Source organism: Mastigoproctus giganteus, chromosome 8 (genome assembly GCF_048544385.1).
Source record: "Mastigoproctus giganteus isolate SK-2022 chromosome 8, ASM4854438v1, whole genome shotgun sequence".
Classification (NCBI taxonomy): domain Eukaryota; kingdom Metazoa; phylum Arthropoda; class Arachnida; order Uropygi; family Thelyphonidae; genus Mastigoproctus; species Mastigoproctus giganteus.
The window spans coordinates 14,687,498-14,700,360 of NC_143582.1; the positions used below are offsets into that span (position 1 = coordinate 14,687,498).

Here is a 12,863-nt window from a genome sequence, read left to right on the forward strand (position 1 = left end):
AGAAGCGTGTGCTACGCACTGCTGCTCCTGGCTATGGAGGCGCCTGCTAAAAGTCTGTCATATCTGGAACACATGGGAACCCTGTTATACTAGTATGTTAAATGAAAATTATCATTTTAAATTTTAAAATTTCTAAATAAAAAAAATATATATTTCTATCTTTTTTTTCCCTGCAGGTCCAGAATAATTTGTACTTCCTGAACATTTTACTGATGCTTCATTATTCCTAAAGCATGGAAAGCCTGTGGAATACTATTTGCTTTTTGTTGATTAGAGGCATTTTATCCCTCTTTCATTGCATCTCGTGCTGTATATTACGTTTATGGTATGGAAAATCTGATGCACTTCCTCCAATTAAAAATCCACTTCTCTTGAAATCTGCTACAGAACTAGCTGCGAAGATTAGAAAAGGACAGGTAAAAACAACAAAATCAAAATTATAGATGATATAAAATATTTCAATATTTTATTTTTCTAAATATTTATTTTATGAGATTTTACGTGGGTAAATGTATATGATTAAATCTACAAAGCTTTTACCGTTTTAAAAAGTACAGTAATATTTTGGGCAGTGAAAAAATTCACCATCGAAAAATCTGATCTCTTGCTGTTGTACATGCAGCACACTAACATGGCCACATACATGACCAACTTTATTATAATATATTTTTAAATTACTAAAAAATGTATAATAAAAATAATGAAATGCCAAACAGTCTTCTCCATTTCAAAGACATTGCTTTATATTCTGTTTTTCAAAAAATTTATCGAGCAGTGCATAACATACACTAAAATGCTCAAATATGTCTATTGAACTTAGAAAATATAAATTATTGCAATGTAAGAAAAATATCAATTTTTCATAATTGTAACACATTAACCACTTCAGTATTAAAGGCATTCATGCTTACTTCCTTCCTTCTCCTTTCCTGTCAAGAATAGTGGTTGTGATCTGTCTCCAGGCTGCTCCTATCTCAGCCAGACTATTCTGGATGTTATCTTCCCATTTCATGCGGGGCTCCCCCTTTGCCGCACCCAAGAGGGTTTGGCTTCCCAGGCTAAACATGGAAAGTGACTGTTGTCCATTCTGATGACATAGCCATACCATCAAAGTTGGGTTTCTTGGATCTGCATTTGAAGTGGATTTATGTTTAATGCATCCTGTATAGTTTGACTGTGGACTCAGTCTCATCTTGTCTTCTGTTCCACTCTATGAAGGCACCTCATCTTGGCAGCCTGCAATTAGCTTTGATGCTCAGTGCTAAGAGGAAAGGGTCCATGACTCACAGCTGTATGTCAAGGTTGGTACATAGGTGGACTTGTACACAGCTAAGTTAGTCCCCATGCTCACCTCCTTCTTGCTGATAAGCCCTTGATTTATGGCATGGTACAGGCAGTGCTATAGTTGTAAAATTAACAGAAGGTATACTCTGTAAATGTTACATATGCAGAGAGTATACCGTGCTTATTAATTGAATTCCAGAGAGTATACAGCGTATACCCGTGTGCATATATATACACTGGTGTTCAAAGAAAGTGCATCACCTAGGAATTTCACATTTCTAACCCTTTTTCGCGATGGTATGTTACATTAATGACTAGCATCACAAATAGAAATAAAAACAAAAGATATTTATTAATAGTTAAGGCAAAGCTAATAATATTTGACAGGTGCTCACAAAACATTCCAAAATTAGCATTTGCAACCTTTATATAACAGTTTTGGTAAATACAACAATTATGGTTGAAATGTTATCAGAAGCCCTCAATTTGCTTCAGTTTATTATTTTAAATGGAAAACAAAATGAAAAGTCCACCAGGTGCAAACTAATATTTAAATATTTAGTTAAGCCGCCTCCGGCCCTGATGACAGCAGCACACCGTCGAGGCATTGACACGATCAATTTCTGAAGGTAATCAACTGATAGTTCGTGGTTCCACACACAAATTATGGATTCTTGAAGTTCACTAAAGGTCTTTGGTTTCTTTCTAGCAACTCCAGATTCCACGCAATGCCAACAGTTCTCTATAGGATTCAGGTCCGGGCTGTTTCCTGGCCAGCTAAGAGTTGTAATGGACCGTTCTTCCAACCATGTTTTCACCTGTAACAAATGTAAACACATTACTGTCGAACATCTAAAGCAGAAATGAAGCTAAAGTAACTACAGAAGTGCCTACTTACACATTTTGCCCGATGACAAGGAGCAGAGTCGTCCTGAAAGATGCAGTTACTTGGCAGGTTGAAATAGTCTAATTGTTGGCAGCAATTTACCTTACAATATAGCCAGGTATCCATTGGCATTTACGGAACCTTTTATAAACTGCAGGTGACTTACTCTGCGATACGAAATGCACCCCCCATATCATTTGGCTGGTAGGGAATTTCACCGTACACACCATACAGTCTGGATGGTATTCTTCACCACGTCTGCGGGAATCGTTTGTCTCCCATCAGAGCCATGCAGGTTAAATTTTTTTCTCATCCGAGAAAATCACTGAATTCCACTGCTCGGGGGTTCATTTGACATGCTCTTTACACCAAATTAGTTGGGCCGTTTTCATTTTTTGTGTGAGGAGGGGCTTCTTCTTAGGATGACAGGCAACAATTCCATTTTTGAAGAGGCCTCACTGTTTTTTCTCTTGCTACCACTCCTGTATGTGCTTCCCATTCTCTTTTCAGCTCATATGAAGAAGCTTTATGGTTTTTAAGACTTGTTTGCGTCCGGTTCCTTTTTTCATATCAGCAGAACCAGTATTTTGAGTTTGGAAAGAAATCTCGCTGTCGACTGATTAGAAGACACTCTATAAGCAATATGATGGGAAGAACACCCTTCATTACGTAAAGCAACAATAGCACTCTTTCTTCGTGGCGTCAACTGCATGTAACTCGCCATCTCGACACAAGCAAGGAATGACCAACTCTTGCAGAGCGTTCTTAAATAGCTGAAAGTAACAGCTAATGCAATATTGTGTCATCGCCTACGTGTGTCAATCTTATCTGATTCAATCTGTAAGAAATATTGCCATATACTTACGTTATTTGGACGGCAATTACAATTTTAAGGAGTGATGCACTTTCTTTGAACACCAGTGTATATACAGGGTGTCTCAAAAATATTGGTACAAACGTTTAGGGGAGGTAGGTAACATCTAAAGGAATGTGAATCGCATAGGAACCCATAACCGGAAACGTCACCGTAAGTCGGTAGATGGCGCTGTTCATCAGTTCGTGAGAGGGAAATTTCTGGTTTACTCATTCAAGCAGCAGTCGCTGCACGAAGAGCCTGCATCGATATATGACCTCTGAGCTGTCAGACATGCACCTAGTGTATGGATTAGCAGAGGGCAATGGACGAGCCGCTCAACGAATTTATAGAGAACGCTTCCCAGACAGACATGTACCAGACCACCATTTGTTTGCGAGTGTGCATCAAAATTTGTGCGATTATGGGTCATTTAGAGGTAACAGGAGTAGTGCGGGCAGACCACACTTGACACGAACTCCCGCCATGGAAGAAAGTGTGTTGAATGCCGTCCAGAATAATCCTTCTACCAGCACACGTGCCATTGCCTCTGCCTTAGGAGTGTATCGTTGCAGTGTAATGTGTGTCTGGCACCACGATTCCTTACACCCCTTTCATCTCCAAAGGGTTCAGTTACTGCTCCCCCAAGATCATCCTGCACATGTGGCTTTTGTGCAGTGGTTTCTCCAAGAAAGTGTTCAAGACTTGAATTTTCTAGCCTATGTTTTGTTCACGGATGAGGCTTATTTCACTCGGGAAGGCTTATTCAATCGGCACAATGCTCATGTATGGGCTCACGACAACCCACACGGTGTGCGCCCCCATGTGGCACAACCTCGCTTCACAATAAATGTGTGTGTAGGTATGGTCGGTGACTGTTTGGTCGGCCCATACCTGTTACCATCCCACATGAACTCCGCTAAATATCAGATCTTTCTTGAACAAGTTCAACCAGGGTTACTTGACGGTGTTCCAGCAAATGTGAGATGCAACATTTGGTTTCAACATGACGGGGCGCTTGCCCATTATGGAAGGTGTGTTCGTGACCATTTGAACAGGCATTTTTGGCGTCGTTGGATTGTCCGTGGTGGACCTGTTGCCTGGCCCCCACACTCACCTGATTTAGCGAGCCTTGATTTCTTTCTGAGGGAGGCCCTCAAATCTATCGTGTATGAATCGCCTGTGGAGATGGAAATGGATCTCGGGGGGAGACTTGTCTGCGCTGCTGCTACTGTCAAAGAAACTCCAAGTGTGTTTGACCATGTCCACCAATCCCTGCACCGGTGTCACACATGCATCGCATCTCATGGTGGAACCTTCGAGCATCTGTTGTAAAATCATGAAATGCATCCATCTCAATACTCCATTGTTAATATTATGTCAAATAAATGTTTGCCACTAATTACTGTCTTGTGTCATTTCTGCTTCTTGTGCCTCTGCTACTACTTTCCCGTGATGTTTCCAGTTATGGGTTCCTTTGTGATTCACATTCCTATAGATGTTACCTATCTCCCCTAAATGTTTATACCAATATTTTTGAGACACCCTGTATATATATTAATATATTGTTTTTTCAAGTCTTTCAAAAACCAGAAGACATACACTGTTCACCTAAAATAATTCAGAGGGTATACAGTGTATACCTGCAGATACCCTCCACTACAGACTTGTTTACAGGCATCCCGATGCTGCAATCCTTGCATTTAGCTCTTCATCTATTCAGCCATCCTTACTGATGATAGAGCCCAATACTCCGGTTTGTTTCCCAAAACAAACAATAATCCGGTTTCGTACTTCAATACTTGAAGTACGAAACCGGATTATTGTTTCTCCCACCTAAGGTGATCAGATGGCATACATGTAGGAAATCGCCATAGACTTGGTCTTGATGGATTTGATAACCATTCCTCTCTCTCCACCGTAGCCTTCTGCTATACATTCAGGTTATGTTGAAGATTTTCCTGCAACTTGGCCATCAAAGCTATATCTCGGTGAAAGCAAGCTTGGAGATGGCAGCAGGCCTCATCATCTAATTTCCCAACTGGAAGGGTCGGGTATGTGCTTTGCAGTCCTTGATGATATCATCCACGATGATGATGAAGATACGTGGAGAGAGAATGTCTCCTTACCTCACACCAAATGTTGTCAAGAATTCTTCTGAATTGGCATTTGCCAATTCTCATATAGTTGCAGCATCATGTGTAGTAACGTCTAATGTCAGCTAATAAGCTTCTGCTAAAATTTTTCTTCTCCAGCACTCTAACTCACACCATGGAACCTTGTCAAATGCTTTCTCAAGGTCAAAGTAGCAGAGGTGCACTTCTGAGTTGTACTCAATGGATTTCTCAATAATCTGCTGGAGCATAAAGATAAGATCTTGTGTGCTCCTTCCCTGTCTGAACCCACATTGATCATCCTCCAGCTGTCCATCCACCTCTTTCCTGAGCCTTGTTTCTAGCATTCAAGAATACACTTTCTCCAGTACACTAAGCAAGGAAGTGTCTTCATGGTTTTGGCACTCCTAGTTGTCACCCTTTTTAGAAATGGGACTGATAAATCCCAGTCTGCCAGTGTCTCCTTACTTTTCCATCCAGCTGCATCACTCCAGTTGACATGGGTGGACAGTGCGATGTTGAGTCAGTTTGGTGTGACATAAATACGGAAAGGAAAATAGTAGGAGAGTGTTATAGGCCTAATGACACTGATGAGTATAATGAACAATTGTGCAGAGAAATAGTGTGCCACTAAATCAGAATGTCTTGTAATGGGGGATTTTAACTTTCCAGATATTGACTGGAACTTGTGGATTGGTCACTCACTCTAGTAAGACTTTTTTGTGTATTTATTGGAGGATTGTTTACTACAGCAACATGTCCGAGGGGTAACCAGAGGGGGTAATACTCTTGATCTGATTATCAACAGTGATAACTCATGCATTAGGAATTTATAGATAAAGGAACCACTAGGTGACAGTGATCACAGTCTACTGATGTAGGATTTACTTAAAGATGTAACTACCATCAAGGGTAAAGGGAAGGGTTTTTGTTTTCTTAAAGGTGACTACACTGGTCTCAGGCAGTTTAAATTCTATATAGTGGGATCAACTGATGATGATAAAAACAGTGAATTCTAAATAGGAAGCCTTCAAGAAATTAATCTTGGAAGCTACTAGGCTTTTCATACCAACTAAGAAATACTGTTCAAGATTTATAGATGTCAGGCCTAAATAGATGTCAGATGAACTAATGAGGCTTGTGGTAGAGAAGAAAAATGCATGGGATGCATATAAATTATCTGGTGACACAGAAGCCTATGGCAGATATAAGCTAGGCTGTAATCAAGTCACAAAGGAGGTTAGGCAAGTGAAGGCTGATTATGAGAAATCCTTGGCGAAGAATGCAAAGAAAAACAACAAAGACTTCTTTACTTATGTAAACTCTAGAAGGAAGGGGATGAATCAGATTGTTCCATTTGATGTTGGTGGTTTGACTGTTGATGATCCTACTCAGATAGCTGACAAACTGAATGAGTATTTTGCATCTACATTTACACATGAGGAATTCTGTAAGGAAGGGGAGGTCAGAAGTTTACTAAACTCTAAAAGGTAGCTAAATGATTTTGTAATAATGGAGAGCAAAGTGGAGGAGAAATTTTTGAAGTTAAACACCAAAAAGGCAAAAACCCTTAGCCTTAATTATGAGAGCATCTTTAGATTCAGGGCAGGTCTCCATGGACTGGAGTTGTGCAAATGTATCCCCAATTTACAAAGGGGGTTCAAAGGGCGATGCAAATAATTATAGACCTGTTAGTTTAACTTCTATTCTGGAGAAAATAATGGAGACATTGGTTAAAGAAGTGATGCAGGATCACCTAGACAAGACTGCAGTAGTAGTTCAGACACAGCATGGGTTTGTTAAGGGAAAGTCTTGTCTGGCCAATTTGATTGGATACTACGATGTGGTCACAAACGAACTGGATGCAAAAAATAATTTTGATATCATATACTTGGATTTCAGGAAAGCGTTTGATACTGTTGCACATGGAAGGCTGCTGTACAAATTGGAGCAGTATGGCATTAAGGGCAAGTTGCTACAATGGATAAAAGGATGACTGAGTTGGAGATGGCAGAGAGTGATAATAAATGGACACTGTTCTACGTGGACTAACGTTATTGGTGGAGTCCCCCAGGATTTGGTGTTGGGCCCACTGTTGTTTTGTGTATTTATTAATGATATCGATAAAGGTATATCAGGCTTAATGTCCAAGTTTGGAGATGATACAAAGGTTGACAGGATTGTTAATAACACTAAAGACAGTATGCTACTGCAACAGGATCTAGAAAAGTTAGGTAGATGGGCTGAGAAGTGGCAACTGAAGTTTAATATTGACAAATGCAAAGTACTGCATATGCGTCCCAGTAACCCCAAGAGAAATGTACCAACTGTGTGGTATTACACTCAGGGAGGTGGAGAATGAAAAATACCAGGGGGGGGTAATTGTGCAGTTAGGTATGAAGTTCTCTGAGCAGTGCCGATAGGCTGCCAGAGCAGGTCATGGAGTTTTGATATATAGGAATTTCGCTTGCAGAGACAAGGAGTTAATTATACCACTGTAAGGCTATGGTCAGGCCACACCTTGAGTACTGCATACAGGTCTGGAGGCCTCATTTTAGGAAGAATTTAGAGTTGCTAGAATGAGTACAGAGAAGGGCAACAAGATTGGTGAGAGGAACAAAGAGGTTCTCTTACCAGGAGAGGCTTAAATTCTGTAAGTTGCAGCATCTGGAGACTAGACACCTGCGAAGTGATCTGTTTGAGGTGTACAAGGCCTTGGATGGTTTGAGCAGGCTGAATGCTGATGGGATTCTTCCACTTGCTCAGATTAAGAACCTGAGGGGGCATAGATTCAAATTGAGGAAAGACAGTTGTAGAATAGATGTGTGGAAGTTTTCCTTTAGCCAGCGGGTAGTTGATTGCTGGAACAGACTTCCATCTGTTGTTGTGGAAGTTGATAGCTTAAATAAATTTAAGGCTGAACTAGACAAACATTTGGAGTGATCGGATGGGTGAAATGGGAAAGTTTTCTTTTTTTTTTTTTTTTTTTTTTTGCTGATGCTCTATAGCAAAAAACAAGCTTATAAGCTTGCTTTCTTGCATCATATGCCTCAACTAATGTACTCTCAATAGAAGATTCGTCCCTGTGTTACCCATATATTTCACCAAAACTCTGGTGTTATGTCATTATGTTTGGCTGCCTTTCTGGCTTTCATTTTTTGTTTAGCTGCACTCAGCTCTGGCAGAGCTGAGTGCTGCAACCTGTAAATTTATAGTTTAACCTTGAATATAAATTAAGTTGTAATAGAAGGCTCTTTCTATTACCTGAATTATGTCCCCCCCCAATATGGACAGGTATGCAAGAGTAATTCATGAGTGGTGAACTTCACCGTAGTTATGACTATTATTTACAGAATAGATTCTGTGAATCTATTTGCAAGTCATGAACAATGAAGTTTTTGTGCATAGCTTAATCTCTCTCTCTCTCTTTTTTTTTTTTTTAGGTAAAGAGTGAAGATCTAATAAAAGCATGTATTGAAAGGATTGAAGAAATTCAGCCTATACTAAACGTTGTGGTAGATACAAGATTTAATGAAGCTCTGGAAGAAGCAAGAAAAATTGATCAGTTCATTTTGTCCACCATAAAATCTGAAGAAGAGCTAGCTAGAGAGAAACCGTTCCTAGGCATACCTTTTACTTCTAAGGAATCCATTGGTATAAAAGGTGAGTCTTGTGGAAGTTATCTTGTTTTTAAGATAATCGTGCAGCAGTAAAAAAAAAAAAAAATCCACATTATATTTATCGTGGGAGGATATAGTCCTATCTGGGACCATTGCTAACCTACTGTGCACATGGCCATGTTAGAACTTTTAAGTTCTAACATGCAAACAAGTGCACAGGGTCATGTTAGATGTTAGGACTCATGTGCACAGGACCATGTTAGGCGTTTGGATGCAAAGAAAATAACTTCCCTCCTTCCTACACATGAAAAGGTCTATCTTAATTATGGCCATTTGTAGACTTCCATGTTAAAATGGCTCTGGCTGTACCTAGTATTTTGTTTGGCACCTATATATTTTTGCCGAGTCATTTCACTTTACTTATTGTAAAGGTGGCATTGTGGTGATCTTCAGCTGTCACGCATTATTTTCACTTTCTGAAGATACTGCCAATTGCTCTTCCTTGCTTGATTCTAGATATATATTTCACAATATGAATTACATACAAAGAAAAATGCATCTGGAAACTTTTTAAAATTGTGGAGAAAAATATATGCCAATCAACATTTCCCTCTTGGAAAGAAAGTATTAGGTTTGGTGAAATATGCTATTCTATTAAAATGTAGTTGGTGTACATTGGCCATCTTTAGTGATAATAAGCAAATTTCTCCTTGGCATTAATTAAACAAGATAGTTACAAGTATTATCTTCAGTGCAGCTAGCTTATTCCTGTAATGCCCTTCCTTTCATCAGAAACTTTCCAAATAAGTTCTGTTTCTTTCTGTGTTTCACTGTTATGCTCTGATGCATCTTTCAAAATAATCCCACAAGCATTCTGATTCAAATTCTGGAACAGTGAGGACCAAAGAAAATGATTTTAGTAATGTAGTGTAGTGTAGCTTAGTAGACACACAGCACTTTGCTCCCAGTATTTTGCACTTATTGATATAGATACTACCTCCCATCCGGAATTGAAGGTATCCAAAATTTTATTCATATTTGCTTACATCGCAGGAAAGGTAGTTGTCAACCCTGATTGTGGAATTTTCTTCTGACAAGAGATAATTATGTGACAAGATCTTATTTTCTTCTGACAAGAGATTATTATATGACAAGATGTTACTAAATTATAATTTTTTTTTTTTTTTTTTTTTTTTAACTAGCAGTGTGTCTGTATTCTCTAAACATTTATTTATTTTCGAGGAAGCAAAGATTAAGAATTTCACAATAAAAAGAGCACCCTGTGTATCTTTATCTGAAGATGCATTCCAAGGTTAAAGGTTGTTTATTCACAATTTGTATTGTTTTAATTTGGGCTGAAATAATAAAGTGTCTTTAGTTACACATTTATATAGAGTGGGCATATATTTTTCATTGCATTACAAGCTTCTCTAAAATTAAAAAATAAATTATGTGTTTACTCCCCGGGATGAATAAAGGGAACACTAGATACCGAAAAAAAAAAAAAAAATATATATATATATATATAACATAACTGTTTTGGGATATAACTTAAGGATTTAATTTTTGTTTTAAATTTTATTGAATTAAATTGGAATCATGACTCTGACCAGAGCAGCAAAGCAAAAGGCTCAAGCTAATGGGAGTGCTGTGGTTCAGGGGAGAACTGAGGGGGGCAGTTGCCCTCTGAATCACAGTCTATTAAAATGCACTGTTTGCTTGATGTTTGCGGAGCAGTCGGGTACGGGACATGATACTGCCAAGGGGGATGTCTTTGTGTGTGCACGATGTAAGGAGTGCAAGGAAATCAGGCGACAACTCAGCGTTGTTATGGGCCTTTATGAGACCTTGAAGGACAGGGTGGATGCCCTCGAAGGAAATAAATTGAGGGGCCCATCAAGCTCTCAGCTGCCCACATCAACGCCAGAGCTTGCACTTGGTCATCAGGCAACACAGGGGCAGCCCCCTAGGCAGAATGCGCTGGTCCCACAGGAACTAGTAGTTGTTGGTGACTCTATTGTCAGGGAAACGGGGAACATGCTTTGTAAAAAGGATAGGTGGAATAGGACCAGGGTATGTCTGCCAGGGGCAAAGGTTGATGACGTTGTAGAGCGGATATCATCTTTTAAGGGCACAAAAGGTGATATAGTTGTATACGTTGGCACTAATGATATTAATAGTAGGAGACCGGCGGAATTACTTAGCAAGTACAGGTCACTGTTGAAAAAAAGCCGTGAATTAGGGTTGAACTTGAAAGTGTCTGCAATTCTGCCCAGACACGATAGGAGGGAGTATATGATGAGAGCCTTGTCGATCAATTCGGCCCTGGAGGGATTGTGCAAGGCTCAAGGGGTAGAATTTTTTTCAGCCTGGACTGTACTTGTTAACAGGAGAGATTGCTTCTACAGGGATGGGATACACTTAAATAGAAAGGGTGCAAGAATTTTTGCTGATGCTGTCGAGGCAGTGTTAGGTGGGTCGGAAAACTGCTAGTTGGGGGGGATACAAGGACTAATAGATTAACAGTAGCCACTGGCAGAGGTGGAAGTGATTCTTGCACTGCTTCTATTCAAATGAGCAGAAGTCTGAAAAACAAGATGCAGGATATTTCAGAGACTGCTGGTAGTCATTGCGTTACAAGTAAACACATGGGTTGTGTTAGGGTAGCTAAGAATAGAAACAGGTGCATGTATACCTGCGTGTACACCATTGCTAGGAGTTTGGTAAATAAATTTGATGAATTTGAGGTATTGCTCAAAACATCAAAGGCAGATATTGTTGGGATATCAGAGACGTGGTGTCACACAGATATAAGTAATGCGGAACTGGAATTTGGGGAATACAATGTATATAGAAAGGATAGACAGGACAGGAGGGGAGGAGGGGTTATGCTATTAATTAAGAAACACATAAAGTCAAAGGAAGTGAAGCCAGTTGACATCGATGGACAGGGCAGTGTCGAGTCAGTTTGGTGTGACATAAGCATAGGGAAATCAAAATTGAGAGTAGGAGTGTGCTATAGGCCTAATGACTCTGATGAGTATAATAATATATTGTACAGGGAAATAGAGTGGGCCAGTAAATCAGAGAGTCTTATAATGGGGAATTTTAATTTCCCAGATATTGACTGGAATTTCTGGGTTGGTCACTCGCACACTAGCAAGGCTTTTGTGGATTTATTGGATGATTGTTTTCTACATCAGCATGTTCGTGAGGCAACCAGAGGGAGCAATACTCTTGATCTGATTATCAGTAGTATTTCTTCATGCATTAAGAATCTGCAGATAAATGAACCACTAGGTGGCAGTGATCACAGTGTGTTGAAGTGGGATTTACTCAAGGAGGTAACTACCATCAGAGGTAAAGGGAAGGGTTTTTGTTTTCGTAAAGGCGACTATGATGGTCTGAGACAGTATTTAAATTCTATACAGTGGGACCAACTGATGATGTTACCAACAGCAAACTCAAAATGGGAAGCATTCAAGGAACTAATCTTGGTGGCTACCAGGCTTTACATACCAACTAAGAAATATTGTTCAAGGTTTAGGCCTAAATGGTTGTCAGATGGACTAATGAGACATGTGGCAGAGAAGAAAAATGCATGGGATACATACAAATTAATGGGTGACATGGAAGCCTATGATAGATATAAGTTGGTCTGTAACCAAGTCACAAAGGAGATTAGGCAGGCAAAGGCAGACTACGAAAAATCCTTGGCAAAGGATGCAAAGAAAAACAGAAAGGAGTTCTTTACATACTTGAACTCGAGAAGGAAAGGGATGAATCAGATTGGTCCACTGGATATTGATGGTTCAACAGTTGAGGATCCTGCTCAGGTGGCTAACAATCTAAACGAGTATTTTGCATCTACATTCACGCATGAGGAGTTATTCAGGAAGGAGAATGATGTAGGTAAAGTAAACATTGGCAGTGAGCTGGATGATTTTGTAATAACTGAGAGGAAAGTGGAGGAGAGATTGTTGAGGATAAACATAAAAAAGGCACCTGGGGTGGATGGGATCTATCCAGTTATATTAAAGGAGGCAGCAAAGGAAGTATGCAAACCCCTAGCCATAATTATGAGAGCTTCTTTGGACTCAGGGGAG

At 39.6% G+C, this 12,863-nt stretch overlaps 1 protein-coding gene across 1 annotated transcript in view; it reads left to right on the plus strand.

The window, feature by feature from the left end:
- Positions 1–233: 233 nt before the first annotated feature.
- The window catches only part of LOC150081280 (fatty-acid amide hydrolase 2-B-like), a 35,067-nt gene continuing 22,437 nt past the window's right edge, over positions 234–12,863 (plus strand). The window contains exons 1-2 of the mRNA XM_090379485.1: positions 234–416; positions 8,581–8,800. Of these exons, the coding sequence (XP_090235611.1) occupies positions 234–416; positions 8,581–8,800 (403 nt within the window). The remainder of the gene's footprint in view (positions 417–8,580; positions 8,801–12,863) is intronic.